General features: G+C 39.5%; 1 protein-coding gene across 1 annotated transcript; it reads left to right on the top strand.

The window, feature by feature from the left end:
* Positions 1-364: 364 nt before the first annotated feature.
* Positions 365-12906, top strand: RNF32 (ring finger protein 32). Its single transcript, XM_072328261.1, has 8 exons — positions 365-388; positions 1485-1755; positions 5068-5210; positions 6735-6767; positions 7161-7285; positions 7427-7535; positions 12129-12293; positions 12667-12906. The coding sequence occupies exons 1-8, from the start codon at positions 365-367 to the stop codon at positions 12904-12906; spliced, it is 1110 nt and encodes a 369-aa protein (XP_072184362.1).
* The last annotated feature ends 4601 nt before the right edge of the window (positions 12907-17507 follow it).

The following is a 17507-nucleotide window of genomic DNA, read 5'->3' as shown; positions in this document are numbered from 1 at the left end:
TCTCCTTTTCTCAAAGCCACCAGTGCATAACTTCAAATGAGACAACTTTGTTTTGGTTAACAGGAAAGAGTGTGAGTTCTTCACCCAACCCAGCAAGAGACACAGCCACAACAAGCACACTATCCAACTTAATGGTGCTTTTTGGGCTGGAGCCACTGCTGATTGGATTTATCCTCCTTAGATCGTAGATAAACACCCTGCTGGTGCTAAAACAGCACTGGCAGAGGAGCACTTGGATGAAGGCTGTGCATACCCAACAGTCCAGGTTCTTTGCCCCACCCAGGCTTTTCGTTGCCAGGCATTTCTGGCACTGTTTCTGTTCCTAGAGCCAACTGACTTTTGTAGACCTGTCTGGGGATGATCGATGGAGCATCATCATTTTTACAAGGTATGACTGCACACCTTTGAAAGAAGGCAAAGGAGTGGGAAGAACTGTAGGAATAGGTAGATAAACCCATTACCTGCATAAAAATAATGTATTCCTTTTGCTCCAAAAGTAATGCCTCCTATTTAGTTCCCCAAAAGATAAAACAAAGAGCACAAAATCATTATTTGACAGACCAAATTCTCAGCTACAAAACACTAATTTTCAGCATAGTCACCACTGTTAGCAATGCATTTTTACCAGTGATGAACAAGAGCCTGTATGCCATGCTTGTAAAAATCTTCATGGTCATACAGAGCATGTCTTGTCTTTCACACTCACTGCTGTTGTCACCATTGAAACACACCATCCATTCACCTCACTGTTGTGATGTCCACTGTTTGGTCTCCATAAATGTTCACCAAGGGTCAATGGATGTCAATGTGTGCAATTTTTTTCCTCCTGGAGGAATTCATTGAAGTATCTCTGTTTCATACTCATTTCTGTGTCACATGAGATAGAGCCAGGCTGCTCCTCTGCTGCCATCTGTTACAAAGCAAAAAAAAACCTCAACAGAATATTGACAGGAAGGTTCTGCCTCTACTGCCTTATCACCCCATATCACCCCATATCACCAACATTCACCTCCGATGTTCTGGGCCAACAGAATAAAATAGGAGGCATTACTTTCAGAGCATCTCTCGTATTTAGTGTTCTGGAAAACCACGTAAGCCCTTGGGATTGTTTTTAATTGAAATGAAATGTGCTTGGGCACGCCAGGCTTTTATAGTCCATGATGAGTTTATTGCATATAATGATTATGGACTCCGTAATTAAAACTGAAAAATTACTGCTATTTTACTTAATACAAACGACAAATGAAAGATATCATTTTACTTTTTGTATGTTAAAACTGGGTTGTGTCAGAAACATCAATCTTAGACTTCACGTCCCTGTAATTGTATGTGAGGCTTCAAGTAAACGAGTTGCATGTGGATAAAAGCCTTTAACAAGTCAAAAACTTTGTCTAAGATTTCTCTTAATTTAGTATCACGTACATCTTTTTAGATCATTTGCAATAATAATTATGGAAACCTGTTTTTTTTTTGTTCCTTGCTAGGGCCTCACCTCTGAACGAGAGGGGATAGCAGTTTCTGCAGTTGCTTTGCAGGATCATATAATACACAGTCATCAGCTCCAAGATCTTTCGTTAGCAGATCCTCTTAAGTCAAGGTCAAGGAACATCAGGAACATTTACAGACGTGCGAAGAAAGAGATGATCAAAGCAGTGGTTGACACTGGGCTACAAAAAAAGAGCGCTCACCAGAAGAATAAAGAAGATGCAGAAAAGGAATACGTTCTTGATCCCAATCCTCCACGGCTAACGTTAGGTAAACTTCTTTATACTCTCATTTGTGAATTTCTGCTCTTTATTTACAGTAACTAAAAGGAGGCATCTAGACTTTCTATTAGGTAAGGCAATACAGTGCTAAACAGCATTAGTTCTTATTTTTAAGATAGTCAAAGTCCGACCATTTAGGCCGCCATGTGAATGGTCATTTAAGCAGTGGAATTGGCTTGAATACGACTTTATAAATATATTAAGACTTATTCTTCTTATGAAAGTAAATGTAAAAAAAGAAAAAGAAAAACCTATCTTCAGGAAGAAGAATTCTTCATTAAAGGGCAGGAAGTCTTTTACACTATTTTAATATGCTTCACATATTGACTGCTGTAACTTCCATTACCTTATATTCTCATCTTAAGCTAGGATACTGTGTTTAGGATACTGTGTTTATTTTGAAGACTGCAGGATGAATAAGGAGGGTTTTATGTCCTTTTGAAATGGTTTCTTTTCTTCCTTATTCAGTGAAAAGACACTTGTGCTGTGTTAAATGTGTTCTGTTAACATATGCCCACCTTTACTCAAAGTTAAAAAGGTTTGTTTTTGCTATGGTCCTGGGGCTAAATCCAGGAAGAATTAACACCTGTAGCTAAATACCTTTTTCAAATTTAGAAACAAACATGCAACAAGATAAAAGTCACAGATGTGAAGGCTTGGAATGATGCCTGGTGAGAAAACTCACTTTTAAATAGCATTATAATAACACAGTTGTGCAGCAGTGACAGATAATACTGACTTTAAAAAGAAATCCAGGAATCCAAAGCCGTGAAGCGTCTCAGCAGAGCTGGAGTCCAAATGTGCTTCTCAGCAATCAGTTTCCATTCTCTGCTTCCCTTTAAATGTTTCTATGGTATTCTTGCCGTGATCATCCCACCTCCATCCTTTTGGTTGTCTTCATTAGTCTTTTCTTGGAGCTTTCCAGCTCCACGATTTCCAGTCTTAAATGCAACAAACTTTCATCATCATTAAAAGTTGTTTTATTTATTCTTTTTTTTTTTTATAAAAATGCCCCGAGGCCTCTCTGAAGATCGTGTTGCCTTTGCTGGAGGAGCTGTCACAGTAGTCCAAGCTCTAAAGAGAACCATGTAAATCAATGAGGCTCCATACAAGCACAGGCAACTGCCTTTTGGAATCAGCATGAGGTTGAGGGGGTAACTTAAGATAATACACAATAAGTGAGTGCAGCAAGAGTTTGGACAAAGGTAGTAAGACAGGGTGGTTATTAGTATGTTTGCTTGGTTATACTTCTAAAGATGGGAGTTTTTTTTTTCTCCTTTGGTTCCGTTTGAAGAGGAATTTGAAAGAGGAGAGGATTCCGGGGGCAAAGCCAGCAGAGAGCTACTGGGGTTAACGCAAATACAAATAACGAGCGATTCTGGAAGCTAAATGTGGTGAAAAAATGCAGACCAAGTGTGAGCATGTTCTCTGCAACTACAAGACAAAGTATTTTCTCCTTAAATCCCAGCACTGACTGAGAGATCCTACACGAATGTTTGTGCAACCAATTGCAAAGAATGTGCTGAAAGATTCTAAGAAGTCATTGCCTTTGTGTCTGTGTTTGCTTATTAGTATTTTCACCTGTAATCTCTCATTAATGCGTAATGCTTGTGTCAAACTTTCTCTTTTTAAGGACGCTGTATTTGAAACCTTTAATTTGTGTAGCAACTTTGAAAATGTAATTTAGTGTATTTTTTTCTTCTTGAGTTTGTAGGTAATCAAACAACCTCCGAGGGTTTGGTCATTAAATTTTTCTCAACGGGGGCTTGCGTCCTAAAAGCTAATTATAAGGGCTTAGAGGTTATTGTATGTAATTACTTCGCTAATGTTCGTTTTAGGATAAATAACTCAGCTGTGTGTCAGTAAGCAGGTTGGGCTTCTAAGCAGTGCATAAGAATGAAAACTCTTGGATCTCCTGAGCTGTGATAAATGTAGGCTTTCATTACTTACATTTCTTCCAAGTGCAGCTTCAAAAATATCTTCACAGGGCCTTTTACATCAATCACGTATCACTTCGTCTGTGTCCTGCTGCCAGTTTTCCTTCATCAACTGTGTTGTGTAATAGCTTTCCCTTCTAAACACCTGTGTAACCTGTCCCTCACAAATATCCCATCTGGTTTATATTATTTAGAAGTTAAGTTTTGCATCCAATCTCTTCCTATTTGGCAGCACTAATCATCTTTTTATGGAAGTTTTTAATAAGCTTTACTTACGTATTTATTTACTTATTTATTTATTTCACTCTGGGCATGCACAAAAGGCTTCCCCGGTGCAGTCACGCTGTCTTCCCCAGAACAGTTTCTGACCACAGTGACTGGAAGAAAATAAAGGGCATTTTTTATTCTGTGATAGTCTTTCACACTGTGACTCGTTTGCTGTGTATCCAGATTCTGTCATTGCAAAGACTATCCATGCGTGTGTGTTGGACTACCCACACACGATCCTCTATTCTTACTCATCCACTGATACTCTTTGATATTACTGTCAGGTGAAGCCTGATATATTTTTTTAGTAAAGGTAAGATATGAAATCAGATTTGTTCGGTGTCTTTAAAGGATGTTCTCTGCTATAAGGAAGCTTTATGTCAAGAATTTGGTTGGATCCACTCTGCGGTACAAGAGATAGACTTGACTGTTTCCCATTTACAACCAAAGCTCTCTACTTGGCACCATTGCTTTACCTTCTAACTATTTAATATACCTTTTCTTTTCCGATTTTAGCAAATATTATGGATGCCCCATCATGGACTCATATTTTACGTTATACACTTCAGGCATTCCTCCATTATCTTCATTCAGTCCACAAATGTTTCTTCTGCTCCTCAGTATGACATAGGTCTCATTTTACTGTACCACTTAGCATCTCTTATTTTCACTACTGAGATACTGATCCTGTTCTATATCCCATATGTGGGGGAAATACTGTGTTTTCACAAATCCCTTCTTCGAGAAGACAGATTTATCATGGGCATTCAGCATGGTACCTCACAGTTATCATTTGAGACTGCCTAGCTGAGCTGTCACAGTGCCCCAGCCACTGATGTCCTGTGATAGCTGTGAATGGGTATCACATTCATATTACTTGGCAAATAGTAGCTTACATTTAAAAAATCCCTATATAAATCTCATATCTAAAAGAAGGTCTGAAAATTAGCAAATAGCTAGCCAGTATTAGGAAGTATGTTACCTGCCAGTGGTTTATGTGATGATAAATTTGTGTGAAGCCTCTGTATGCAGTATTTTTAAATGAATGAACGATTGATGAACATTATCTGGTGATTTGCTGTTCTAACTGTCTGCAGCTCAGAAATTAGGACTAGTTGAGCCCCCTTCCCTGCCACTGACTGCTGAAGAATGGGCAAAAATAAAGCAGAGATCCATTCAGCATGGAGATTCCATCCAGCCCTGCGCAATATGCAGGGAAGAGTTTGCACTTCAGCCTCAGGTACGTGTGTAACTTGTGGACTACACCATTGTGTGTAACTAAGTTTTTCCAGAGTTACTCCTAAAAGTCACTAGCTGGAGGAAGAGAAGAACCGAGAGGTTCAACTTTAGAATGCCATGTAGTATTTAGCAGCTGTGTAGTGCTGTGTTGGCCAACTCTGAAGTACTTTGCAAGTGGGATGGTAGAGAAAGGCTGGTAGTGTTTGTTCACTGATGCAGTTATGACAGCAGTGGAAAAGGTAATCAGCAGTTTTGTTTGATTTTGCAAAGCAATTCTAGGCTATATTTTGCTCCATTTAAACTCACATTAGGTACGAACTTTGGCCCTGTTAATCAAAATTGTAAATACACACTAATTAATCAATGTACGTTATATTTTCTTTTCTCACAAGTTTCCTTACTTTGTGGTTTAATTCAGTAGTTATTTCCATTTGGATAATGGAAGTAAGTTCGCTTTTAATGCCATTCAGTCTTTTACATATGTGAGCATTTCTTCAGATAACATTTTACTTTGGTCTATTCAATGCCACGCATGTGCATGAGCACATCCATTGAGCTTTATTACAGCCTCTCATGTATCATATTGAAAACGTGAAGTGACGAGTGACCGATTGGAGAGGAGTGCTGCTCTCACAGACCTTAGGTGGAAGGGTTTTACTTCCCTCCACATGAACATTAACTGTAGGTGTACAGTTGTCCAAAGACAGGTGGGATGGATCTGGCAAAAGACCGTTCTACCCTAGAAGTCTAAAGCTGGACAAGAGGGACCAAAAGACAGCAGTCATTAAGAAGGTTACTTCAGATTTGGCACAAAAAGGGAAATGCCCCTGGAATCCTTTTTTTTTTTCTTGTCCTCGGAATTTCTGTTAGCTTTCCTCCCTCAAGAGAAAAAAGCCACTGTATCTGAAAGCTTTCCCTTCAGCTGGCAGCCAGCCATTAATCCTTTTGTGTTTGCCAGCTCAATAGTGCACACTACTTGTTCTGGTTTCCCCAGTCCTCTCCCCATTTTCCCTTCCTCTAAGAGCCAACTGCTGTTTTTGTCCCACTCTGCCTTTTGTCAGGATGGAGATCATCAGCATTTGGTGGGAATTTAGGTCAGATAAAGGTGAAGTTTTCTTGTAGCCTGTGAACACACTTTCTCTTTTCTTGTTTTTTTCATCTTATTTTGCATTTTGATGTAGGTTTATTTTAATGTATGAAACGCTGCAATTGATTTACATCACTTCTTGAATTTTTATGTGTTTATGGGGAAGGGGGAGGGAGGGAAGGGACATCACCTTTGTGATAAGTATGTTGTCCATAATATGCCCATAACACTGTGCTGTAGTTGGCATCTCACACGTTCTGCCACTTCATGTATTGCTAACACCAAATTCACGCATTGGTTTAAGCTGTAATTGATTCAGTAATTCCTACAGAAGACTGATGATAGTATTTTAACCAGGAAGAATTCACAAGTCACCAGAAGAAGGGGACTTAGAATGGATTTAAGATAGTTTTCTCTGCTTTTTCCTTTGTAAAACAGGTGCTGCTTTCCTGTTCCCATGTATTCCATAAAGTGAGTATGTTTTTATTTAATAATTCAGGCATATAGTGTGCATTTTAAATTACTTAACGAGGATCTCAATGAATCAATGTAATCGTCCCAAAAAAGAACTTTAATAGTTCAATTTAAAACTACTGAATGATGAGGTTCTTTATTCCACTGTGCTGTCTTTGTAAGACTCTATGGGAAAGCAGAGTTTGTACCAAACAAGAACAGTCTAACTCAAAAAAACATCATGAGAATATACATAGATTTACAATTAATTTTTAGCGTTTTACTTACAAAAATATGTGCTTTGTTTGGTGTCCATGTGTTGCTGAATAAACGTTTTTGTTACATTCTGTAATCAAACCTCTTTCCAGTGATATCAAATGCATAGGAAATAATTGCAATTATTTTTTTCAGGCGTGCCTGAAATCCTTTGAAAAATTTACAGGCAAAAAGTCTTGTCCGATGTGCAGGAAAAAGCAGTATCAGACCAGAGTGATACATGACGGGGCCCGCTTGTATAAAATAAAGTGTGCCACCAGGTGAGCCTTGATTCGGCTAGAGATGCCATCACTGGCCAATATTTATTTCTAAATAATGTTCTGAATTTGTTAAAAACTTTTCATAAGAAACCAAAATAATACAAATTTAAGCTTCCTCTTGAGCAATCTTGTTTCTTACAGAATTCAGGCCACCTGGAGGGGATACGTTGTTAGAAAATGGTATAAAAACTTGAGAAAAACAGTCCCTCCTAAAGACAGCAAACTAAGAAAACAGTTTTTTGAGGAAAAGGTGCGTTACATTTGCTTCTTTGGTCCATTCTACGGTCTGATTCAGCTCCCTTAAGTCTAAACTCTTAAGTGTCAGCTCTCTACCTTTTCATTTATTCCTTATCACTCATATCAAGCAAGCAGCATTGGAAACAGTCTGTTAACATTCTCCTCATCCCACCCTATTTTTGAGGTAAAAGTAGGGAAAATAATTTGAATACTTAAGGCCTCCGTTAATATATAATAAGAAGCTATGTATTGTTCTGGCACGTACAACAAGGCTTTTTGTGAGAGTCTGTATTTACTTCTTCGTTGTGATTAGTCACAGTAATCTGTTTTCTGTGAGGGGTTGTGGTTTATTAAGAGGAGAAATTAATGAATCCATAAACAATCATGACTTATTTGCACTGTCAGTGTTCCTTCACATGGCGCTGAACTGGGTAGCTCCATGCTGTGAATTTGCTCTTCTCCAGCTTCTGCTCTAACCCAACTCAGACTGATGATGGAGGGTCCTTTGGCACTGGAGGTGGATTGGATGGAGGGTGCTTAAACATTTGTGTTTGGAAGAAGTGAAGAAATACTTCAGTAGACTGTGACTGTCTTTAAGTATCACAGTGATAACAGACAACAGAAACAGATTTTTCTGCATAAGGGACTTTAGGAACAATGTCACACACACGTGGATGCATAGAATCATAGAATGGCCCGGGTTGAAAAGGACCACAAGGATCATCCGGTTTCAACCCCCTGCTATGTGCAGAGTCATCAACCAGCAGACCAGGCTGCCCAGAGTTACATCCAGCCTGGCCTTGAATGTCTGCAGGGATGGGGCATCCACAGCCTCCTCGGGCAAAACCTGTTCCAGTGCATCACCACCCTCTGAGTGAAAAACCTCCTCCTAAAATTTAAATCTCAATTAGCCACATTTAAAAGAATTTGGTGCCAATTAGGATTAAAGGATATGTAGCAGATGATAGATGAGTTTTGCTCAGTTAGCTCTTAACACATTTAAGAGCTGGTCAAAGAAAATACCAAAGAAATTTTTCACGAGAATCTGTTTCCAGATACTAAAAAGCTTTTCTAAAATAAATTTTGCCTCAAAAATAAAATAAAATAAAATAAAATAAAATAAAATAAAATAAAATAAAATAAAATAAAATAAAATAAAATAAAATAAAATAAAATAAATATTGTGGTGCTTTTTAAATGTCACTTCCTAAATGTTAGCATAATCAAACAGCACCTCAAGTGGAAGCAAAACCAAGTTTTTAATAATCCTGCCTCTCCTGGAAGAATCACAAAGGTTAAACACCAGGTTTCACGCTCTTCAATAAATATCACGAAATAAAACAAATGAAGTCTGAAATATTAGCACTAGGAGAACATATATTGCTTATTTCGGTGTGATATGGGAGCCCTGATTACACCTATGATTAGAATTTCTAATAACTCAGATCAAAGGAGATACAAAAGGTCAGAAAGCAAAGCGTGCTACTTCTTAGCACCACTGCACGCAGGAACGGGGCGTTGCTTCAGCAGATGAGGTAGCAAATTTCTTTGATCCTATCCATAAATGTCACTTGTGCACGTCATTTAATTGCAGCACGGCCTTTTATTGGTGCAATTAAATCTTTTCAAACGCATTACATTATCTCCAGCTTTGCTAAATGCGTTGACTGTTGTTTAGGAAGCCGGGTAAGTCACTGTGAGATGGACTGGCTGGCTTTAGGTTCGTTCTCCCCCTCCATGTGATTTCTCCCAATGATTTTAATTTAAATCTCTCCAAACAGTGTAATGGTCCTAAAATTTGTTTAGTCGTTTGACTTCCTTTATCACATGGAGATGGTAAACATTCTGTTGCTAACTTGAAGTGGCTCCAAGCAGCCAAACGAGGAGGATATTAAACCAGTTAAAGCTTATCAACTGATTCATTGATATGCTGTAAATTCCAGCCTTTTCATTTTACTTTTGAGGGTTGCCATAAGTCAACACATTAGTAAGCAATTTGCTGACACTGGATCACTTTAAAAGGCTTCCCTGTGGACAAAGTTCACGCCGGTGCTTTGTTTCATCGTTCTGTTTTATCATAGCCCTTGTGCTGCCCTACAGATGACTGAAGGAGTTTTGCATACCAACAGAGTATTTCAAATCCTCTGCCTGTGCTTTGCTATTCACACTTTGAGAAGCCACAGACAAAACAGAGGTACGGCATTTTCAGAAATAAATTCAGTTAGTTTCAGATCTGGAAAAAATCTGTCTGGGTGTAACGCAGCAGGATTTAATGTGTAAATCCTAGAACATATTAACGTAAGACTAACAAATGTGAAGTGCTCATTACTTTCCACTTATTTTGATAGTACACATTTGCCAGTTAACATAAATTTGGGGTTATATTTTAGTTACAGTTTTTCTCTTCTCAACCCCAGGCTTTATTTGCTGATGGATGGGATGCGGGTTGGGTCAAGTCATGCTTCAGGAAATCCAGGAGCAGCTCAAAGCAGACCAGTGTCTTAGCAGCAGGGAACTTAATAGAATGCCGACCTCTTAGGCAGGAAAAGAACTTTCCTCTCCCTCCTTTACAGTAACTGCGCAAAGTTGTTCATGAGGGGACTCTCAGGATCACTTAGTGAAATGGGGTAGAGAAGCACAAGTGCACGCTCAGGGAAGAAATGAAGCTTCTCCCCGCTGAGGGAAAAGGAACAAACAACGCAGCACGGCAAGAAAGGGGACACTACTCACTTTAATGCAGCTCCAGCCGCTTTCTTTGCCTCCCGCTTTCAGCTCTTGTTGGTTAATTTCCCTCAGCAGTCAATCTAATCATCCCACAGTGTTCAGAGATGGGTCGGGTCCTGGAACTGACCGCATGCTGATTGCACTGCTCTCAGCTTCACAGAAATAGACACACTGGATCAGGGATGAGTTAAAATGTAGTTGTTTTTCCCCAAGTTTTGGGTCCTGAGAGACTCACAGAGAAAGTTAAAGCATCTTTCATGACTGCTCTACCTTTCAGTTACATTGCCCTGGCTATCTTACAAAAACAGTTCCGCTCTGTTCATGTTTGATGCTGACCTAAATGAAGATCGAGCATAAATCGGGATGAAAAGTGTTTTCATCTGGATCAACTTTTACTTGATGCTTGGGTGTAATCTTAGGCCAGGTTGGATGGGGCCCTGGGTAGCCTGCGCTAGTATTAGATGGGGGTGGCTCAATAGGGTGGGAGGGCCTGGAGCTTGATGATCCTTGAGGTCCCTTCCAAGCCATTCTATGATTCCATGATCTTATCCTATACCTTCTGAAGTCTGGTTTGGAAATGAAGTCAGAAAAAGCAGTTAACATTGCTGTGTGAAGCAGGTCTGGTTTTAGAACTTAGGTGACGGCAGTTCAGATTAACCAGAGACATTCCTAGTAATCTTCATTTATAGATTTACATCAAACCATTAAAGACATACCAATACACTGCACTTTAATCAGGTTATTTTGCATCTCAATTATCATTTGGGGTTATTTGGAAACCCCATAGTGTAAATACTGGAGAAGGCCTGCAGTGGGGTTTTTGTTTGTTTCTTCATGCACACATACCACTAAAGGTCACTGTTTGCTTGGGGTAGCATTAGAAGTTTTTTCTTTCTTGTCAGTGAGCAAACGTGGAGGGAGCATAAGAACATCCATCTGCGCTTTGCCAGGTATAAAATGTCTCATACAAAGTATGGAAAGTTCTGCTGCTTTTCAAATCACGTTGTGATTTAAATACACTCTGCAGGAGGCTTCAGAAGGCTTTTGTTTTTAGTTAGATACGCTAAGTTAATACCTCAGCATTACCTTGCACTGGTAACTAAAGCTGATTGGCGCTAAGATATGGATACATCCTTTCAACATACTGTTGTGCTTGAGATCACTCTTGAATACAATGAGATGACTTAACAGGTCTTAGTTTATCAGTGGATCAAACTATTAAAAAAAAGAATAAAGCATCATCAAGAACCAACTGGCTTCTGTTATGGGTTTCAGTACTTCTTATCTGCCCTCTTTTAATGTTTGTCTTCAAGTCTCTACTGAGAAACACTACAGTTATCAGTGGAAAACATTCTCTTACTTGCACATTACGTAAATCTCTCTCTCTCTATATATATATATATATATATGTTAGTAAACATCAACTGCTTCTGTAAGGTTTTTCATAGGTTTAGAAGGAAATGGGAAACTGAAAGTTTGAAAACTAAATGCTAAGCAAGATTTTCAGGTATTTCTGCGGTTGGCTGGTTTTTGTCAGCTGTTTTGGTTGGGTTTTGTTGTTGTTGTTTGGATTTTTCTCTTTTGTTGTTTATTATTTGTGTAGCCATTGGATTTGGTTTCTTGCTTCCATCGGGTCTAAAAGAGTTCACTTTGAGTACTCCATCATATGCTATGAAGGGTCATGTTTAGCAGTTATAAGGGGTGCACATGTCTTGGTGTGAAAAACTGCCCAGAACTGAGGTGGAACAGTAAGAAGGTATTCAAGTACTGACCTAACAACAGCTGCTGTTACCCCACCCCTCACTTCCCATCCCCTCCTCTCTGAAAAATGGCTGTTTTCCAATTAAGTTTTCAATCTAGCAGCAATCCATTTTCTTTTCAGGTTCAACAGATCAGCAATCGGCTGCTGAGTTCTTATGACATAAACGTAGATGATTTTCTTTCCAAGATAGACTCTTCTATAGCTGCTTGTCGAGAAGCATTTCAGCAGCTGGATGGAAAAGAAATACTCCTCAGTGAAAATGACTGGGAGAGGATCCAGATGCAGGTTGGCTGGCTTTATTTGTTTGCCTGTTTAAGAACTACGCACTTATCAGCTTTAGATGATCAGCTTCAGAGGCATTGTAGCCTTCAGCACAATTGAGATTTTTGAGGGGGACAGCCAAGTTATGTTTTTTAATATAACCTATTCTAAATCAGGAACATTTATCAAGTTTTTATACTTCAGAGGTCTCCTTTTACTTCAGCAGCATCTCTCCTCAATTAAAGAGCCCAAGGAGACTGCAGGCAAAATCAAGAGTCAATGTTGTTCGTTCATCAAAATACACCGGTCAAAGTTTGAATGCATTAATTAGTAATTTTATGATACATTTACGCTGTTTCACTACCGTAGAGGTTTTTCTGTTGCTGTTTTTACTTAGGCATTTCGGCTGGAGATAGCTGACTGTCCTATCTGTATCATGCCACTCAGCCCTACTGCTCAACATGCCTGTGTTTTTTCTGGTACCAGCAATCCGTTTTCACGACAGATTGTTCTGCTTTCTTGTTCACATTTGTTTCACCATACCTGTCTTGAAGCATTTGAAGAGTTATCCTTGGGAGTGCCACATATTTGCCCTTTGTGCCGCTCATATTATCAAAAGAAGGTCCTCAGGTGCTGATACCCGCTGCTCAGTGAAGTACCTCCTAGCAGAACACAGGTGACAACACACGTGCATCGTTCTAACTTTTAAGGTCCAGATGTTTCAAGGTTTTTTTTTAATGTATAATGGCATTCACCTTTTCTTCGGAGAAATAAAAGATAAGAGTGCTGTTGCTTTACTTTCATAGTTTCACCTTTCTTGGCATTTTTCATCTCCCTCCCTCTGGCACTTTCACCTTCCCTCATTTTCATTTCTCTTTCCCAGTGATGAGGCAATTTAGGCATTGTGTTCCTTCAGCAGAACTCCGTTATCCTTTACCATCATCATGGTTTTATGCCATTATTCACAAGAACAATCAGTGCTGCCAGTGGGGTCACTGCAAGAAACACATTTTCCTTCAGCCAAACTTGCCAACCAGAACCCCGGTTGCTGCTTCTGCTTGAACAACTGTGATCAATCCCAGTTTGCTGTTTGCAAATAAGAAACGACCATCAAAGACGGAAGATCACTTCAGAACTTCTGGGAACTATGGAACCAGTAAGTACTCATAGTACTCATCTTTTTTAGCAGGAATAAAAATATGGTTATGAATTTTCAGCTGCACGTTGCTGAAACCAATTCAGGTCACCACATGCAACTTACGGGTCTGAGCACAACAACCATCTCATAGAAGCTACAGTAAAAGGATCATAAAAGTAGCAAGAAAGATCATTTTGCACAAAAAGGGAATAGTTGATTAACTATTCAAATGGAGAGCTTTCAAATAATGCTGACAAGATCAGATTGTGTCAAGCATCAAGTAAGGCAATCATCATATTTCCAGGTACATGCATTTAAAGACTTGAGCTAGAATAGGCAAATATTCTGACAGGAATTTCTTAGGCAAGAGTTGTTCTACAGAGGGCAGCATCAAACTGCTGAGAGAATTGGAGAGAACTTTACCTGTTAAAGAGAAGACAAAGGGAAATACAGCCTTTGAGCCTTGGAAATGCTCATGCAAGCAGAGGAGTTGTCTTGCTTACTGTGGACACTTGAGAACCAAATTAAAGCTCAACATGTCGCAGGGGTCACTTACACTTCACATGTAGGAAACCCTGGACAGTTAAACAACAATGTATTGTCAGAGAGCACAGAAGTCACTGAGATTCCTGGTATTTAACCTGCATCTGAGGGACTAACAGATATTTTTGATCCTGTTCAGTTGAATGGCTCAGAGGTCTGCAGGTCCTTTCCAAATGTGCAATTCTTGGACTTCTTTTAAAGACAACAATGCTGAAGTCTCCAGTGTGACTGTTTCAAAGAGCTTAAGAACTGTCACATTATTAATACGTAAGAACTGCACTTCAATCATACACTGTTAATATCACACAACCAGGATACTCTTCTATGAACAATCATCACTTGCTTGGAGAGCTGGAATGTAATCACACACTTGTTTTAAGAGCAGGGCTGTCATAGCTCTGAGTGTACACAATACATGGTATGTGATGGAGATCCACGTAATTTTCTTCACGAGAATCTCAAAAATACATCAAATGCAGGAAGGATGGGAGGGAATGCAGCTGACAGAACCATTCAGAATGCTTGGAACACCACAGATCTTCCTCACTGCTTTAAATAACAGAATCAAAACCCCACTATGAATCACACTTTATTGAAAACATATTAAGGAAAAAAAAAAAAAAAAAAAAAAAAAAAAAAAAAACCACCTTCTTCCTACAAAACACTGAATGTAACATTTTAAACAATGGGAAAAAAAAAAAAACCTACAACCATGGCCTACCAAAAGAAAAGAACAGTCAACCTGACCACGGCAGCAAGAATTACTTTCATCAAGTTTTGTAACAAAGCAAAGTGAAAACACTGTAAAACACATTTCTGGATGACCTAAAATACTCTAGGAAGGGTTTGGTGGGGAGAAGGTGTTCATACAGAATATTGTTCTGTTTGCATTCGCAAAGAGTGTCATTTTTCAGCCATGTTTTACCTTGGTCCAACATACAACCATGTGAAAGAAAAGCTGTTGCTCAAAACTACAGACTCTACAAGGCCTTAAGTACAAACTGGACCAACAAAGTACAACTAAATCCATTCGACATCACTTGGGTTCACACATAGTTAAGATTGTGCAATTTTTTTTTTTTCAATTTAGAAAAACTAAGACCAATCTAAATGAGTAACAGTACAGTGAAAAAACTGGAAGTACATGAGTGGAAGTACCCGCTGTCATTCTTACAGTGAGAGCAGTAGCAACATCAACAGAAGCACTAATTCGCTACTGTACTCTTATGGAAACATCAGCAGAGGCCACCTGAAGGTGACAAGGTGTGATGAATGGCCAGCAGCACCCAGGTGCTCTCGTCTCCTCAGAGGGGATTTTAGAGGCAGTGCCTTTCAGAATAATGCACTTTTATTTTTTAATCTAGGTAATATAGGATTTGGTTCTCAGACCAATGAAGTATAAGAAACCTACCCTCCTTTTGTGTACTTGTTCCTTTTATGCACATTAAGATTTCAGATTCTTGACCCAAATGTATCCGTTTTCTGTCTGCTTATTTTAAAGCAACAGGACTCAGACCAAATTAGACAAAAGTTCTTTGAAGTCTCCCTCTAAAAAAGAAAATGAAAGAAGGCTCCAATTTGTTCTGTAAAACAATATAAAGCCAGAGCGGAAACAGCCACAATGATTTTGCGAAACCAAGTGTTTTGGCCCAGGTTGGGAAAACCTATGTTAGGGAGAAAATGGGTCATACATCAGCTTATTTCCTCCTTGGGCATTTAAACACATCCATTACATTGACAACACAGGTACCGCCACCACACTGCATTTCTGCATGGTCACTTACACAGAGGTCTGAAATGTTCATTCATCAGCTCCTTCACAAGAACAGCACGATCTCACATCGATGGTACAAGGAAGTTACTTCTTGCACTGAAAAGCAGGTAGGTTGCCTCGCATCACTGGAAGTTAAGAGCATGACTAAAGCATTTCCATCTAACTCCAAATTCAGACCCATTGGTAAATTCTCAGAGCAGCCAGGACCGTTTTAATGGATCCCAATATCAGAAAACAGATAATGTGCAAATGAAGGAATAAATACTAATATGTTCATAACAGAAGAACATCAGTGCTGCATTTCCGGTTGTGCTCACCTTATATAAAAATATGTTAATAACCAACAATTAAGGCCAAGTTTAGCACAGTTTCATAAGCACTTGAACTTCATCAACTTAAGAATTTAAAACAAGGACTTTTTCTGATGTTCATTTCTAAAGATCAAGTAAGAGAAGGATGGAAGAGCAAAGAGATGGTCATCACAGAGGTGAGCTACAGCTTCCTCCCCAGTTTTTCTGCTCCAGCTTCCTAAAATCACTGTGCACAGCAGGGATTTCAGAAGTCACATTCAGTCCTAATTTCACAGAAGATGCAAACTCCTTCCCATAGTTTTGACTGCAGACTCTGAGAACATCAATCACAAGTGACCCAAAAAAGCAGCAACTAGAATTGTGTAGCAGATGGACAACCCGTGTTCCAAGCTCCTCACGCCTACAACAGAGGTGGAGCATCACGGCTTCTTTGGGCAGTGTTAGATTTTGCCTGAAGGACAAGCACTGGGCAAGACAGGAAGAGGTGGCAGAGGTTATTGCCAGCTGCAGACATCACCTGCACACCAGACTGGTCTGGAATCCACATCAAAGCAGGTCAGGGGACAGAGGTCTGCTTCAATTGCTCTCTTGATGAGTTGAAAAACAGAATTTTTTAACATTCAAATGCTATTAATGCAACTAGAACAGACTGCTAGTTAACCAGCAGCGGTACATTTAAGAGCGCAAGATACTAGGCCCTGAAAAATACAGGTGAGAAGAATCAGGTATATTTGTATCCTTAGATAACCTTCAACACAGGTCAGCTGTAGAATGCAAAAAAATACTAACAGGAAGAGCACAGGGACCGTACAGTCTTAGTTGAAGCAATTAAAGGTTCACAGTTCATATAAACTTTTTAATCAAACAAAACAAAGTTCATTTCTTCTTAAAGAGGTTACTTAATTGGTCGTAGTGTGCTGTCCCTACTGACTTTACCGAAATAAAGGAATTAAAAATTGAAGTATGCATTAAATAGTAGGATTTAGCAGCACTCCTGCACTTGGCATTCCCAGTTATACATGATGCTCAAATACAGAACGCATAAAGCTCAGCTACTGCGCTCCGCCTGAGCCCACCAAGTTTCTGCAAGAGGAAGAAAAGAAGGGAGAACATAGGCCATCCTTAACAAATTCAAAGAAAGTCACATGGATGGGGTTTCTCTTTGCTTTTTACCTTCATCCTGTACATTAGAGGGTAAATTTCTCACAAAAAGGGCCAGCTCGTCCTTCCTATGCAGCAGTGAGTCCAGCTGAGCTGCTGCAGATATGGGTGAGGAACAGGAAGGATTGCTGCAGCTCTCCCATGGATGTCGCTCCTGGTGGCACACATGTCAGTTACATGGAGAACACGGCTCTCTGCAGGACTGCATGCATCCATCCCATTCAACACAGGGCTGCACAAGCTCCTGTCCACACACACAGCTGCCCCAACGTGTGGCACTCAAGGTGATACTTTGGAACCAGACAAGGAGA

Source organism: Excalfactoria chinensis, chromosome 2, assembly GCF_039878825.1.
Source record: "Excalfactoria chinensis isolate bCotChi1 chromosome 2, bCotChi1.hap2, whole genome shotgun sequence".
NCBI lineage: Eukaryota > Metazoa > Chordata > Aves > Galliformes > Phasianidae > Excalfactoria > Excalfactoria chinensis.
The sequence above is the reverse complement of the archived record's forward strand: the minus strand, read 5'-3'. Positions and strand labels throughout refer to the sequence as shown.